Source organism: Ptychodera flava, chromosome 19 (assembly GCF_041260155.1).
Source record: "Ptychodera flava strain L36383 chromosome 19, AS_Pfla_20210202, whole genome shotgun sequence".
NCBI classification, from domain to species: Eukaryota; Metazoa; Hemichordata; class Enteropneusta; family Ptychoderidae; genus Ptychodera; species Ptychodera flava.
Window position 1 is genome coordinate 24,018,425 of NC_091946.1, and position 18,214 is coordinate 24,036,638.

Consider the following 18,214-nt stretch of genomic DNA (forward strand, 5'->3'; position numbering starts at 1 on the left):
TATTTGAGCCACGCTTTTTAATTGCCCGTGTTTGGGATAAATAAAGTTCTATTGAATTGAATTGAATTGAATTGAATTGAATACATACATACATACTACATACATACATACATACACACACACACACACACACACACACACACACACACACACACCACACATACATACATACATACATACATACATACATACATACATACATACATACATACATACATACATACATACATACATACATACATACATATACGTGTATGCATGCATGCATGCATGCATACATACATAGGTGTGTGTATAAAGGCTGAGAGAGAGAGAGAGAGAGAGAGAGAGAGAGAGAGAGAGAGAGAGAGAGAGAGAGAGAGAGAGAGAGAGGTGTTAAGAGTTCGACTTCATTCAGTATTGCACATTTCCTTTACTGTCAGTGAATACCGAAGAAACTTAATGAGCCATTCTTTGGAAAATCAATGTTATGTCATTCTTAACACTTCCTACGAAAAAGCTCCAATTTTTCCGATTGAAATTTGAACAAATATATGTGTGAAAACAGAACAAATTGATGTTGTCAGTGCACGTTAATCACTGTGCGGTACTGTATAGTGTCATCACTCCTGTTTGCCGAATATATTTTCAGCTCTTGATCGGTCTCTTAATTGAACTCTGTATAAATGAATATGCCTATTTCCAAAATGAACATACCTCGCCGAACGTGCAGTAGTACATTATATCGCATTATGTATGGGGTTAAGGCCCGAGAGTAGGTGTCATTTGCAAGATGTCAAGACGGCAGATGGTCCTGTGCCGCCACCACCCACTGATCCATCTCCTCAAGCAATACTTATATTACATGCCTGTAAAGAGGCCAAAATTGTCGGATATTTAGGCAAAAGATGCATAGTCTGACTCGATTGTACCAAAATTATAGAGATAGATGTAAACGGAGAAAACTCACTAATATATGTAGTAGTTTATTTCACGTCATGGCTGACACAACAGCAGACATAGGCAACGATAACTAACAGGAACAAGCAACTCAACGGACTGCAATAAGCCAGTATCGCCACATCCACTATAACACGATGTCCGACCACCAGATTATGCAAAAACTGCGACAAAAATTAAAGTAGTGCACACAAAAAAGCAGTTCCAGCCACTGAGCAACGTTCACAGGGTGAACAATCCATACCGTTTACTCGTTTTATGCTTATTTAGTGACATACAAACAACAGCAAATGGTTGTGCATTATTAAATTTACAAATGTTGATGATGTCTTTGAACGATTCGACGCGACAAGACTGGAGGAAAGTGGGTCGTACTATACCGATTAAAATTACAATGCAAGAGTATGTCAGGGTGTATGCCTTTAATAATTAATTTATATGCTTTGACTGAGATAAACATTACTTTAGCGGCCTTGTAATGCAATAAATGGTCATTCATTGGCTGGTATGTTAACATTACTGTAGCAAAGATAAGACCCACTCTTCTCCAGTAACACTGTCATTTTTTTATCAAATTATAAATATTACATCTCTTTCAAACTAAACGGATAATCATGATAAATATAGTATTAACAGATTACAAAGAATCAGAAATCAAAGGAAACTCGTCTGACAATAGTGACTCTATTTTCAAATGAAATTCACAAAACATTAGTGGACCTCATGATTGTCAACATTTGCAGTTACAAAACAAGAGAAATGTTTATATATGTGTGAACAACTTGTGCCTTTAATAAATGGCAAAAGTACTCATGCACTCTTCCATGAGTAACATACGGGAACTAGTAACTGCAAAATGTGTTTAACCACATGAAGAGTACATAGCGAACTCCTATAAGCGGTAAAGCAATGTTCCAAACGTCGCTTTATAGGAAAAAATGTACCTAATTCTTGTATTTTACTGTCATATCCGCGAGCAGGTGGTTGTTCCGCGAAACTCGTAAAACTGTAGTCGCTAAAATGTTGATTATTATTATTACTCTTTATTTATAGACAGTAATCTGAATTACAAGTGAATTGTAGTTTACATTACATTGGTTGTAAAGTTTGACCGGAATTTACTCCTGTGACAATTTACAATGTATCTTCTGAAGTCATTTCATGTTTCAAATAATTGGGTTTACTTCTTGTTGAAAAAACTCGCCTTCGATGAAAATATGCTGACTATATTGCGAAAAATTCACAACAAAGATTGTATCTTCTAAGGAATCGTTCAATGTGCCAAAATGTTTTACAAATGGTGTACAAGTCCCTCATTTGGAGTTTTTAACCTCAAATATCATTTTATGGAATGAAAATCCGACTGTCAAATACAGAGGTAAACTTTCTCGTATTGTGGACGATGGCAGAAAAAATTATTGGCCATCGTCGAAATTCTCTTGTAAGCCTTTATAATTCGGCAGTAAAAAGAAATTGTACAACATTGTCAATGATTCTGATCTCTATTCACATCCAAAAGCTCCCATCATGCAGGGAGACGTTACCGGATCCCTTGTGCAAAGAAAAACAATTTCAAAGTCATTTCTGCCAACAGCAGTTCAAAATTTAAAATCAAACTTGAAAATTCAAACTTCTAGTCGGTTTTTATAGTTGCTTCTGTTTGCAAATGTTTCAATTTTTGTATCTATGTTGCTGTTTTGTGTTTTTTGACCTTTTTATTGTATAATAGCGTCCCATTCCATAGAGTACTCTTACCATTTGTACTATTATAGTAGTCTGTTTTTGATGAGCCTGAAAGCAAATTTCTACATGTATTTGTGAACAATAAAGTATTTGAATTGAAACTGAATTGAAGTATCGCTCCTTTGAGGCACTTCCTTAATCTGTCGTCCTGCGATAACTAAGTCATTTTATTCACGTCTCCGTATAATTTTACTTTCTCAAGATGTCATCAAATTATAGCGACTTAAACTGTTTTAGAGTTGATACGCCTATCAGACATTGACCTTCAAGTCACTTTAAAACATTGGGCAAATTCCAATTTCCATTTTGACAGATTCTGTGCGCCTTTTTTACATAAAAGGTACTAGGTGTCCATAATAATGACTTTGGTGTTGCTTAGGAAAGCAAACCGGTCAGTTTATCAAATGGCATATGCATATGACATGGCATCCAGTCACTTAGGTATATGCTGTCCACATTATACATTTAGCTGTATATTTGCAACCATATTCTGGGCTGCATCCCAGGATAGTTTTTGTGCATTATTTTGCATGTGTGTACCTCAAATTAGACACGTATCTATAAGTACGACAACAAGACACGACAGTCACAGTAGGCTTGAAATAAATTCACGAAAATATTGTGCAAATCGCTGATTTTTTAGGTTTTTAAAATGTCGAAGAAAAAAGATAAAAGGGACACGTTGAAAGTGGCTAGGTCGTTCATTTTTTCTGTTTCTGTGGAGCAAAGAAATTTTAAATGAAGTATTAAAGTCGCAAGATGGTGCATGCTGCCTCTTCCCGAAGTATTAAAATAATCATAATTCAATCAAATAAATGAAAAATACCTGTTAAGGATATGTTTGGAAAGCAGATTGACCGACTGACCGAACCTCCCAAAAATTTGAAAATAATGAAACAAAATCATGTCGTCGAAAGCCATGACCAGAAACAATGCTTGTTTGTGGTCTAAGATGTTCGCATAAATAGCTATTACCTCCACACTTAAAACTGATCGATCATTCGAGCAAATTTCCGTCCCTTCACATTTTGAACAAAACGTATAGCTATACTATTGTGCGTTAAAATATTTTGTTCTGAGAGAAAGTACTTGCCTCCTCGACGCAGAAAATCTTGTTACAATTATCCCTGCCTTTATGAAATATCGGCGACTAATACCGGTAAATAATCATGAATTGCCAATTGTGGCATTCGGTATACTGTTCTAGGGGGTCTGGTTACGAATAAAATCCCCACTAAATACAGTATCTGTCAAATCCTGCAAGTCTTGAAGATCGTATGGATCCCCGTAAGATAAAAAACAGTGATACAAATATCCGTGATAGATGGTAAGAATTCATGACAAAAATATAAATTTGTATGTTATATATACTGTGCATGTCATTTCACATTTAATATTTCACGGCCATTTTGTTCTGTTCACTCAAACGTGTATAGTTGAGCACAGTCATAAAGTGTTCGTAACCAACCCAGAAAGTCGCTCATGCGCAGACTTGGAGCTCGTCGCCCTGCAAAAACACGGAAAGTGCCATATAGGCCGGATGAAACGCCAATCGTCCTGAAAAGTCTTTAAAGGTATAACGTTGGACTTGATTATTTAGGGTGTCGGTATCAGATTTATACACCAAGCTACTCTAATCGTAGACCCTTTTTCAAGGTCTATGCTCTAACCTGTTTTGTTCTATCTCATATTTTGTTTCCGCCAAAGTATATACCCTAGAATATCATAAGATATCAACGACGCTTTCAAAACTGTTTTTACTGTAGTCCTGAACGACATTGACCTGTCGTTTTAAATCCTCTTCACCGTAGGAATCACCGTAGTACTGTGGAAGGTCATATCACATCTTGCGTACTTGCGTCTACGGATGTGTTCGCAGTATTCTGAGCGGCCCTGCTATTCACAGACCCACTGGCCGTTCCTTCGTTGACCTTGTTCTCAAAGTGTCTCCCACAAAAGGTCTTCCTCAGCGCTCTGCGGAACTGTTGGTACTTCATGGCGTAAATGAAAGGATTGACACACATGTTACAATTGACGGACACGACTGTGATGTAGTACAGCGGGCTCTTGAAATCCAGGTAGCCGCCGAGGTTGTAATTCAGAAAAACGAAGGCATTCGGCGTCCAGCAGATGGCGTACGACAGCGATACAATGAAGAGCGTCTTTATGACGTTCTTGCGAGCGCGGACGTTCTTCGACTCCTCCGAATTGGACCTGGCCACGTCCACTTGGCCTACGGAGAGGACGTTCCGGGCGTTGTTAGCTGATCCTTCCTCAGAGGACATGGCGCCAGGCCGCCTCTTCAGCGCCAGAAAGATGCTGATGTAGGCAAACGACATGATGCTCAGAGGGATGAGGTACTGCACGAGAAAAACCATGACACCGGAAAATCTCTGAAATGCCACGTGGTACCAATAGATGCTACACTTACCGTTGTCGTTGAAGTGAGCAACGGCCCAGTAGGTTTCGTAGACAAAGGCCGACACCCAGATGCAACAAATCATAGCCTTTATCTTGACCTTGGAAAAGCCATTGTGGTGTTTAATTGGATGCACGATGGCGAAGAAGCGATCTAAAGTCAGCGCTACCAAGTTGAAGGTCGACGCCACAAACATGGCCCAGAGGACGTACTCCGAGGCCCAGATTCTGCAAATGAAATCACCCAGCACGTTGAGCGGTAGTTTTATGGTGGGCCCCAGGTACAGGACGACAAACGCGATGGCGCTCACCATATCGATGGCCGACTGGTTCAAGATGAGCAAGTTGGTGTTTGAGTTGAGTAGCGACCTGACGTGGATGATGATGAAGCACACTAGGAAGTTACCAATGATGCCCAGCGAGCCGATCACGCCGAAAATGACTTTGAGAACGACGTCGACCACGGTAGAGCTGGCGGCATTCCCGTCGGCCAGATCCGTCCCGATGTCCGTTGTATTGTTGACGATCATTGTGAAAGAATTTGACGTGTTCAGAAAACAAGTTGTCGTAAATCTCGTGAGACTTCTATGGAGCACTTGCCATTGGGAGCTAATCAACAACTGTAAGTTGAAAGAATGTAGAAGAAAAGTTCGTCAGTGTTTGCAATCAGCGAAGAACTCGAGCTCGTTCGGTATTTGACTGAGAAGCAAAGCTTCTCTGTTTCGTGCATGCTTTCTGAGGGGAGAGAGAATGTACGTTTTCGGCAAAATTTTGTCGTTCACCCGAGATGGTACCTTCTGTACTTGTAATTGTAACATTTCTTTTCTCTCCGTACAGAGACCGTATCCCCCGCGGTTCGGTGTACAGGAACGTAAAAAGGGGGAGGTGTGACACGGTTTTGACCCTTAAATGCCACTGACATTCGGATGTGTTTTTATGCAGACGATCAACTAACCGACATCGATATAAATGCCTTTGAAGTTATATAAGTGCCCTAGTTTGATTAATACTAATCAACACGATTGGAACTAATTTGGGATAATTGGATGGTGAAGTTATGTCTTTAAAATCTCCAAATGTAGCCCATCTTTTTACGCTACACATTTGCCTTTATGAGTAATTTGTAATATTGAGACATTCAGTTATAGGGCACCTAACATTTTTGAGAAATTTGAAAAATATGAAGATCCAATTATCCCAAATTAGTTCAAATCGTATTAATCATGGTTTAGTCCCATTTTGACCAAAACACTAGTTCCTGTTTAGGCACTGGACTGCTCTTACGTACGTGCGCACGCAACACTCAGAGCTGCGTTAATTACATGCTGAGCAAAAATTGTGATTAGACTATGCTAAACACGTTTCAAACTAAGGCATTAAACACAAGAAGTATTCCAGCTATCGACGAGGAACCTTTCGTCAACTGCAAACGTCATACTGTACGGGATTCGCGTTCAGAAGGGCAAGACCGTATCATACCTATCTCTTTACACGAATGCTCAGCCTCCTCGTAGATATATCCTGTAACTTGGATGGTACACACACTGTTATATATTCCGTTGAGAACTATCTCTGTCACGTTTGTTGGCGCAGAGAGAACACGTGACGACTCACCATTCTTTAATTTCGCGAATTTTCTGGTACCATGGTAAGTTCCTTTAGCGTTATCAATCAGCCGTATGAACTAAATGGTTTTCACTGAGTCAAGTCCGACAAATGTAGGATTTAACGTCATAAAATATTGAATTACGCGATGACTGAAATTGCAGAAAATATGGATGAATACCAGTATCGGACGTCTGTGTGTCATAATTGGCCATTTACTATTCATTTGCATACAGATACGTTCAACAAACTCATAAAAACTGTAGATTCAAAATTAATCCAATCACTCCGCATTGTTAAAATCTTATTATCGAAAGGGGCTCCTGCTACCATGTAGCTCCTCGCAGATTCTCCTTTATCCGGTTTTATCCCCTTTAATCTTTTCTTCTGCGTTCAACTAATTTGATGCGGTTACTTAATGCGGGTGTAAAGAACTTTTGGGAGAAAATTAATGGCTTAGTGAGACAGATTAACTTTGAGGCGACTTTTAAGCCGATAAGTGCCAATTTATCAGATGCCTTAGAATAATGTATGTCTGCTTCAAATGTTGATATATTACTCGGCCCGGATTTCACATTCCTGAATATTTGCAGAGTCTTAAGAAATGGCGCAGATTGAATTCCCCTTGGTTTAAAATTGTCAATTCTTCAATATCAATCACGTGATCTAGACATGCGCTCCACGGCATTGTCGTTACCAAGTGACGGGCAAAGCAACGTCGTCGTACCATCGTCTGCACAATGCAGTGCACGCAGTACGCGCACGTTGCCCTTCAGCTGGAAATTCGAATACACACATGACCGGATATGACATCATTTGATGGTAAAGAATTTAACCAAGTCCTCTGGTGGGTATTGAAACTATGAAGAAATCCAACTTTCGTGTTTTCCCTCGGATGGGAGTAAGGGACCCAGATTTTTCATCCCGGCGTAACAGCGGCACCTGAATGAAACCTCGACTTGCCCAGAACACAGAGAGCCAGCGCCTTGCTTTCCACTGCAGGAACTTAATGTTTAATTTTTTTGGAGATGCTGCAGTTCTCTTGAGTCAAGGCGCGTATGTGACTGGCGATAGAAATCGACTGTGGTAAAAGTATTTTTTGAGCGTCAGGATTGAACGCCCAATGGCCGAATATTCGAGAGTAGCTGATATTATTGGCTAGCTCTGACAAAACCAGCATTACAATACTAAGCTGTGTACGTCACTTATACATGCTTTCACTATCTCTGCAACATATTTCACGAAGCAATACATGTAGCCTACTCGCAAAAAATTACTTCTTACAGATATCTTCAATGGCAGGAACCGTTCATAGGTCCAAAAAATGTTCAGATGTACTTGTTGAATATTGATCAATATGATTCGACTGTACGAAATGCTACTTCTGAAATCATTAACAATTTGGATGACATTTCGTAATTTTCTATTTTGTAATCACACAAAACACTATCAACACACAATCTTGAAAAGACTCTCTTCATAAAAAGATATATTTTGTAAAGGTTATCTTCTCGATGTAATTTGCAGGACGCACAAGATCGTTCATTCCACAGATTCTGAATTCTCATATTACAAATTAATATCGCCCAAACACGACATCGTGTCTATTGATTAAGCTGTAATCTATTGCTTTCTTGAGACTTTGGAGCAACCCAAGCTTACACATAATCAAAGTCCATCTATACGCAGATCCAAAACAGCCGACAATTTAAACACTATTGTATAGTATGTGTATCTCATACAACAGAATTCTGGAAATAGCAGTAGGTTGGGAATTATATTTAATAGTATCTCTGATTAGAATGCATATTTTTCTCAAATATCCTATTTTTTCAGGAACTTTTGGGTTTTGATTTGACGCATGGCATAATTTTGGTTGTAAATAGGTCTAATACAGATTTTCTCTGTCTATACTTGGATATATTCACAGTGAAAACTCAATATACTTAGATGGAACCACCATCGATCGTATTGATAAGAAAGCTTTTAACTTTCCATCGATTTTCAAACGTATCGGCTCATTTCGGGGATTTTGCGTCATCCAAACTTCGCTCCCTTTGTAATTTTGGTTCCTGAAGGCATAACACTGAAAAGCTGCAAAGAACGTTCACCCATCCTCAAGCACGAGCGTCGCGTCGGAAAAAAAAATAAATGCAGGTTAGTCAGTCAAAGTACATGTGACTCCAACTCGTCCGCTTAAGCATTGCAAATCAGAAATCTATATACAGTGTGAGAAAATATGAAAAAAAAGAGATTATACTGGTGACGCAGGTTATCCAGAAGTGCCTATTTAGTGCCGATAATTACTATTTCATACTGAACTAATACCCACCCAGCGCCGGCCATTTTGAATGAGCTGAATGCAATGTATGCGCCTGTGCATACAACCCTTGGCAGATGACGTATTGTCTTTAATTGCTCTTCTCTCATTGGACGCATACGTTGCAGGAAGCTTATTCAAAATGGCCGGCGCTGGGTTGGTGTGCCCAGCCGATTTCAGGACGATTTCTTGCCAGTAGCATAGGGTAAGGTATGATTTTAGGCAAAAGGGCCAGTCGATCTATTGTTTATGCAACCACCTGACCGATGACCAGTTTTTATCACCGAAAACGCTCAGAGATCCTGAATTTCGCTGATTTATGAAATCGGGTGGTGAAAAGCTTTCACGCCTTGAGTTTATGTCTGTGCAGCAGTGGACTACGGGCCCAAGCCGGGCCAAAGCCCTGCAGCTACAGCCGCTCGGTTAAGCTAGCCGACATGTACAGTAATATCACGTACCGTTATTCTTTATTAAATAATCAAGTCATGTAGACATTCTACACATTGATGATTATGCAGTGCGTTCGCCTGGCCCGAGCCAGGCAGCCATAGCCACTCGGTATAATGCCAGTCAACATGTAGGCCTATAGGCCTACACTAATATCTCACGTACGGTGATTCTTTTACTAAATAATCAACTCTACATATTAAATACGATTATTATCCCAGCAATGTGCCAAGCGCCTGTGGTTTGGACGAGGATACATGTAGGCATAGAATATATATAAACTTTCTGTCAGGTAAATCTGTCTGTTTCCAACGGTAGCTTTCTCTTGTGTGTCTTTTTAATTGGTTCTTCCAATTACAGGGCCAGTAGCTGTTTTCCCGCTATTTTGTTTCACATGGCACTTGCACATGCTCGTTCTATCCTCCCCAGAGCATGCTGAACTACCTACCTCTTCTGTACATGTAAAATGTACCATTATTGTTTACCTTTGAATTCATTTTCGGACCAGAATTCACTTGCTAAAAAAACCAATGTAGTTTACATATACACAGACTGAGTTGACAAGCTGAGTACTATAAATATGCTTTTTGGGGTAGAACAAGAAACTGTATGTGACATTAAAAAATCGAGAAACATCATCAAACGTTACAGCTACTGGCCCTTCAAGACTTACAAGGGCAAAATTGCAGTCAGGCTTTGATATTCTGTTATTTTAATATTCTGTTATTGTCGTATTTGATATACCCATTGCCGTATTGTGTAATCGGATAGCGTTCTCACTGCCTATTTTACAAAACCTTTCAAGTGAAATCAAGAAGAGAAAAATCAAAACCTGAAAATTTTGCTAGGAAGACATTGATGTTTGTGAAGATTACACGCTCGGACAAGCATGTACTTCTGTATATGGAAAATTTGGTTCATTATACCGTATCGTTCGTACAAAGCGGCTTGATCGAAAGACGACAAATGGGAAAGAATTTCTAGTACTAAAATAAATGTTTCCGAAAGTTGAAAGGATTTCCGTCAAATTAGGAATCATTCGAGTTTCTACGTACAATCTTGCAAGATCAACATTGCAATGCAAAACTTGAAGATTTGAAAGTGTCGTTTTACAGCGGGTGTTTGCACACGGGAGTAGAGGGAAAACGTCGTCTCCCGCGGTAAAATCAGAAAATGCGGTGTGACAAGGAGCGCTCGTTGAATATTGCCTTATGAAATGCGCCGTCAGCTTATACACAGTGCGATGTTAAACATTAGCGATAATCAGCGAAAGGACGAGAGGCAGTGCCGAGAATTAGATTTGAGAAGGGAGATTTGAAAGTCATGTCTAAAATTATAGGTTGGCCAAGTCAATGTCTAATTCGAAAGGCAATACAGTATGTTGATTTTGCTATCGTGTTCAGATATCGACATCATTGTCTCAGCTAGCTGAGGACTGTACCTACCTTCTGTTTCCGCCGCGTCTCTTGTACCCTGTGAACAGCTCGGTTTCACGTGCACAGAGAATTTTCTTTGGAGAATTTCACCCTGCGATTGTTCAGTACATGTAGAGTTCCTATAATTGAAGCAAGAAGAGATTTTAGACGACTCCAAAGGTTATAACGAGGATGTGTGTGCCACCACCTTTCTGGGCGTCGTTACATACGAACATGCTTTCTGTTCTTTCAACTAGGCAATTCTGGTATAATAAAAGTTTGTGACGACAACCACATTCTAGCGTCATTCTGGCCACCTGATTGGCCGATGTGTTAGTGACGTCGAGTCTCATTGACATACATCTTATGGATTTGCGTGGATGCTCGAGATGATTGGAAGACGGGGAGAATGTCAAATTAGCCGGGGCGCAAGTCAGATGCAACGCAGTTTGTGAAGAATTTACGTGTGCAGTACAATGGACCAAAGCACGGTTTCTCCAGTCGTTGAATTCTGTTATTTGACTCTCAAAGACAGCGTGCGTGTTTTGAAAAATTGAAATATAAGCCATTGGACCAGCATTACAATTTTGTATCTCCAAGTACAGTTAATGCTGATTACGTCGCAGCTTGGTTGGTTAAGAACGAAGAAAAATTCAAGATAGATGTACGTCAACGCCAAACTACAGTACGTTCATGGGTGGAGGTACTGTGGCCAACTATTCAATCGCTCTCAATAAATTCGAATCGGAAATTTTTATCGCGTGAGCCATAATCTCGTTGTCTATCTTACCACTTTTTCATATTTTCTTATCAATTGTTAAACTTGAACGCAGAAATCAAATCATCCAGATAAAGAATCTCGTTTGTCAACTATCTCAAAGCCTTGTTTATCTATTATCTATTCCGTACAAAGTTTCAAATGTCGATACACTGTATACCTTTTTTCTAGAAAGCGGTCGGTGCGCGCTGTGATAGTGCCGCTGTTGATAGGAAAGATATTAATCGAAGAAAAAAATCTTTTCAACGGGAAAAAATTGTTTTACACTTGGGTATAGATAGGTCGTTAATGTTTTCTTTCAATTTTGTTCTTTTGTTTTTCAGAGTTCATTAAAAGTTCGCGTGCCCATTGCCGTCTGTACTGCAGTTTTTGTCCTCATATTGAGAGCAACATGTTCCAAATAAGTTCTAACATTATATCTCTTGTTTTTTAACAAGAACAAGTAGTACTTATGAAGTTTTCGTATTCATGTCGTTTCTGACAGATTCATATACTGGATAGTGTTAACATGTTCATGTTTGTATCATCTTATCGTTGGCAAGGGATTGATTTTCTCACGATAGCTTCCTTGTCTTTAGTTCAACAGCTTGTGCATAATAGACGGATAACACCATGCTTCTCTTTCAAAGCACAAACTGATATGTTCAGTTTCGGTCCCAAGTAAGGGATCTTTGCATCTCTGCGTGGTGTCAGCTTTACAGTAGTGGCTGAATAGAAGGCAATATCTGTACTGAATGATGTATGGCACTGATTTGGGAAATACAAAATGGACCAACTGAAAGTCGGTCAGGCCCCTCAAACATGCTTTGTTCTCTCGCCGTATCTGCACAGATGAAAAACATGTCAAACTTTTTCTTAACTGATTTTAGAAAAAAAAAACAAAATAATTAATGGTTTAAGGTCCAGTAAAGATAACTTTTGATAATTTTTTCAGTAATTTTGTTTTAAATGGCGACTATAATTTCTTGTTCTACTCACCAAAGCATGTTGATATACAGAGCTCGTCAACTCAGCCTGTATATGTGTAAATTGCGTTGTTATTGTTGACATGTGAATACTGATCCGGACTAAACCTCAAATGTAAAGAATAACAAGAATAAAAACAACAATACACATATAGACGCTATTTTTAACGAGCTGAACAGTGGGTGTTCCAGTATTTTGCAAGTAGAATAAGAACTTGCGACTAGCATACAAACTAAAAATAATGAAAAATCCATAAAAAGTTAGAATTACTGGCCCTTTAACTATGCTAAAAAGGCCTAAACCTCAAGAACTAACATTAAAACCTCAAAAAATTTCTGCACATTATACGGTGACTTTTGGCCTTTACACCAAATTGGTTAGCTTGGTGAACCAAAATGCTGCTGAAAGGCCTTACCCAGATATCAAATTTATATCAGTATTTTGCATTTATAATAATAATAATGATGATAATAAGGGACGATTCAGAATTTACTTCCAGGGGGAGGGTGGAGGATTTTCTATTTTCTCGGTGATTTTTTCCGTGGCCCCCCTAGTAAATTATAGAAAAAATCTATGGCCCCCTCATCTTTCCTGTTTTTTTCCATGGCCCCCCCCCCCCTAATATATACATGCATGCTTATACGGTACATTATAGACATATCTAGTCTAACAAGTTGCAGGAACTGTAGGGCCTAGTGGACATTAATCGATGATATAACAAATCATTTCAGGGTTATGTGACTATAAAAAGAATGATTTGCAGGGACTGCAAGTGGCACACTTTTGGAAAGGGTAGCAATAAACATATCTGGTTGTAAATTTCTGAAGAAAAGTTAATTACTAAATATGAATACTTTTTTCGTTATGTCTCACTGATACATATGATGCACACAAAGACAAGCAAAGATGTCAGTTAGAAATGGTGAACAGAAAATCAGAGGAGCAGATAATTGGCAAAGTGATATATATCTTGAAGTTTAATGGTACATCTCATTTGCAGATATCCAGATATTTCTGGAAAGTGAGATGTACATGTACATGCACACGTTCAGCATACATTTTCATTTGATGATGCTGAATATTTGCAGACTCACGGTGAAAGTTTTAAACATTAGGAATTAAAATTGGTGAAAGCCAACTTGTTATTAATTTTCTCTTTTTTTTCTAATTTGGTTGTCATAAAACCAAGTTGCTGCCACTGAAAGCAACAATGCTGAGGAAATATTTAGAACATTTCTTGAACAAAACACCTTATCCAAAACATGAATTCACATGTTATTCTGCTCATTCCATTCACAATCCAATGTTCATATTAAAATGCAGATAACCCTGTGTAAGTCAAAATTCACATTTTGTCAGCAGTATTTTTCAAAATTGACAGAGCATTCATATTTCAAATTTTTTTTAACAAACTTTAATTTTAGAATAGTCATGATGCGCATGTTTTCAGATGACACGAAACAATACATGTTAATTTGTTTTTTTGCCTTTTCTGCCAGCCGCCACTGTGAAATCTTTGATTATACATATCAGAATGAATGGGACACAAAAGTATTAGCATCAATACACAATGTGTAAACCTATCCACATTTCTCCTAGCCTCATACGCACTGAGATCACTTCTTGGACTACAGCAAATTTCTTGTGTACACAATATTTCAACAATCCGACACCATAGCATTGGTGCAGTGCCACATGATCTTCTGGATGCACATACAGGATTATTGGAAAATCAACCCTTTTGTAAATTTTTCACCATATATTTTTTACAGTAATACGTAATATTTTATTTTCAACATTAAAACTATTCGTTGAAAAGCACCTTGAAGATGAGACGGCCATAAATTTATTTTCAAAAAAGTAAAAGTTTATAGTAGATGTAAGCACTGTAAAAAGTTATGTAGAACATTTAAAAAATTTAGAAAGGGTAAAATTGATGAGAATGAAACATAGAAAAAAGGAGCAGAAAAGAAGAGTAGCAGTAGCAGTAGTTTACTCAAAGGATGAAGTGGGTGTATATTTGGGGTAAAAAACCTCAATTTTTGTATGAATGATAAAAATTAATTTAAGTCGAAAACTAGACAGTATTTTCTGAAATGTAATATTTCACTTGAAAGGATAGTATTCATGTAGAAAAAACAACTATTTTACTTGGCATTATCCATCTTCATTTTAAAATTGTAGGGGTTTAAAGACTGACACTCTAATAATTGATTAAAATCATGATCAGTAAAATTAAAATGCCTCTTATTCAAAATGCCTCTTATTAAAAATGTAAGAGCTTTATTGCCAAACTAAACCAATTGATAGTTTGTTGTGTTATATAGCATTTAAAAAACATAATGTGAAATTTCAGAAAATTTGACCCAGCCGGAGTGGAGTTAAATTCGTTGGAAATTTTGAAATTGGGAGGAAAAAGAAGCCAAGAAATCAGGTGATTTGCATACATTTGCATGAATTAACACTTCTTTATCATGCAACTTTCAACTGCTTTACAAGCTACAAGGTAAACCCAACCTTAAAAAGACATTTGCTGTAATTTTTAGCATTTGTTCAATGTTCATCTCTGTGTATCAGCATTTGTTTGTTATTCTATCACTACATAGAACACCCAATGCTGTATTTAGCAACATACCAGTGTGAACATAAATGACCATTGTTATTGTTGATAAATGAATTCTAGTCTGGACTTGATCTGAGATCTCTTTTCAACAAAAGCAACCCTGACTGTTCACTGTATGGTTTGTATTGACACGCTAAATACTGGACATTTCATAACGCTTCAGGGAGGAGAACAAGATACTGCAGTAGATGCATAAAACAAACCACTGTGAATATTACCGAATTTGGCAGCTAAAGGAGTTTAACTAAACATGTTGAGTTTATCTGTCACCCAGGTAGCGTGCTCTTTTGTAGAGATCAGAAATTCTGGGCAAATATTGAATTGATGTTTTTTTTCCTTGCCCCCCCCCCTAAAAGATTGTGGTATTTTTGTCTGGCCCCCCCTAAATTTTCTTGGGAAAAATGGGTGGCCCCCCCTGAAAATCCTCCACCCCCCCGGAAGTAAATTCTGAATCGTCCCTAATATAATAATATAATACCACGCTGAAATGAGCTGAATTAAGGTGGTTAAAAATAATAATTCTTTGCAGGAAGACTAGCTAGTGACAGTGAATAAATAATCGGAAACATGTAAATCGTAAGGACTGGTTTTGAATTAATTTTTTTGTTAATTCTCTCAACTTTTATTCCCGTTATACATCAATTTATCAATCATTTCGCCAGAAACGGAACACAAAATTTCATCGGAATCCATGGGCAGTTTCTTTCGCTAGCAGTGAGTAAGACATGATATGAACAGACCGATTTTCCATCTGATTACAGAACCTTTTGACCACGTAGTTACTTCTGAATGATGGCAAACTATTTTTGCGTTCAATTTTGGAAAAGCAATTTTGTTTAGGTTTTTGTTCATGACATTGTTAGATTCTATCCAAGCTTCGGTGTGGGTCTTCTCGCCTATCGGCTATTCTGAAATTCCCCTCGCGGGAAAGCTTTAAGGCTCGCAGCGATCGTAGCAAAGGGTTACTGGCTGGCCGGGTTATCATTGTTGACGTTCGGTTCGGTGCAGAAGTTCCTGCACATATCGAAATCATATAGCAACCAGGGAATGTCGAATGTTTAAAAAGTAATTTGATGAAACGAATATCACAGAAAAGCTTCCGAGTGACAAAAAAGCTCGGCTACTACACGCTGGGCTTCAATGTTGAGTTTTCTCGAGTCGTGTCGACTGATCTAGCGTGACGCAGTTCGCTCAAGGTTTGACCGGGAGGTGTGAAGCTGCATAGCGTGTAAAATTGAAACCACATGATAACCAATTGTCAAAAAATATATGAAATGTTTCACCTGAGGCGGGCACAGCAATCAAATGAAATCTATTAACACCGCCTGGTGATACTTTGCAGGCAATTTTCTCTACCTTCGCAGTAACATCTCGTTTTTAGGCGGATGTTGGTAAACGAGCGGTAATTTCACCGTGGTACTGCCGATCGAGAAAAGAGGGCATTCATACCGTATTCAGCTCATTTCAACATGGTACATTCCTTTTTGTGATCTATCTACCAGTTTGCCTGCGTCGCGAAAAACCCCGCAATCTTTTAAAGGCACGCGTCTTGTCATGCAGTTTACTGTAAGAGCACTACACTTGACGCTTGTGCCAGCGGGTTCTACGGTTGGTTTCACGGTGAGTTATGTCACAGCACGGGTGCACCCTATTATGTAGGCAGTGCGCTGTAGTCTCCGAGCGCTCTCCACGGCCAAGCAGTGTAAACTGCTCAGAGACGATTCTTTGGGTAGGTCGCATGTTACATAGCTTGCGCAGGAGGGTGAAACGTTGTTAATTTCCCGGATCATAATTTTGATTACAATTGATAAATTCGGAGGGGCTTTTTCACTGTCATGCTTTGTCACTTTCCAATTTATACTATTCCTTGGGAAACACTGATAGGACCAATAACTATCCCTTCTGATTTGCATCTTCCTTGAAAGCCTACGTGGCAGCACATCCTTCTCCCCTACTTTTACAATCCTCTGTGCTTGCAGTGACATTCCCTGTTTTGCTCAACTATACTCGTCAATACTTTATGAAGTATTGTACAGTCCCACTCATAATTCTCATGAAAAAGGGATTCCATAACAAAATGGTATACAATATATAAACTATACCATTGTGCAATTTACATGTTGGGCACTTCTATTACTACCTCTTCTGCTCATCCATCCTGTTAATATTTACTTACAATGTTACTAAGCGTGTCTACTAAGCGTTTTTCCTTCTTCATGGCAGTAGTAACGTTCCGTTCACCCTGTTACTATCGTTCTTTCATGGGGAGTTGTATGTTGAACTCGCCTTGGCTGCCGAGAGGTACCTGGGGATCTTCAGTGTAGTGACTACACGAGACGTTTAGAGTTCGTTGGTACTACTAGACTTTATTTCTCCGTAGACAAGCTTGACAGTTGCCATCGCCCAAGATACGCTTCTCCCATAGTCTAAATGTCTTGGGTCCGCTGTGTTCCTCTCTCTCTATTCCAATCTAATCTCGAGCAACTCTCTCTCTATTCCAATCTAATCTCTTACTTGTATTGTTTTAGAATGGGATTTTAAACGTTATCTTTAAGGCGTGGCTTTGATCATACGATATACATGAATTAAAGATAAAATGATACATCCAATCATAAACATCAATGCAGGTCTTGATCTTAAATTGACAGGTTTCCATTAATATGCAAACGTAATTGACTACCTTCATAATTCTTAATATAATTCAAATATATTCTTGTTTTCATCCAGACTTCCGTAAACATCCTCGTAAAACGTAATTAGCGTTATTGTGCGTTTGTCTCAAATATGGTTTGTATGTATATCGACTTATAATTGAGATCTTGTTGTTTTAATGAATTATTTTACTGGTATCAATGACCGCTAGGTTCAGTAACCTTTGTGTGAGATAAAATATCTCTGTAACAACAAGATACATCATATGGGAGTACAGTGTCATTGACACTATTTTTAACATGCGATAT

General features: G+C 38.5%; 1 protein-coding gene across 1 annotated transcript; it reads right to left on the bottom strand.

The window, feature by feature from the left end:
* Window positions 1–1,962: 1,962 nt before the first annotated feature.
* On the bottom strand, window positions 1,963–17,763 carry LOC139118989 (allatostatin-A receptor-like). Its single transcript, XM_070682592.1, has 3 exons — window positions 17,431–17,763; window positions 10,918–11,027; window positions 1,963–5,720 (listed from the first exon to the last, which is right to left on the bottom strand). The coding sequence occupies exon 3, from the start codon at window positions 5,628–5,630 to the stop codon at window positions 4,518–4,520; it is 1,113 nt and encodes a 370-aa protein (XP_070538693.1). The 5' UTR covers window positions 5,631–5,720; window positions 10,918–11,027; window positions 17,431–17,763; the 3' UTR covers window positions 1,963–4,517.
* Window positions 17,764–18,214: the final 451 nt, after the last annotated feature.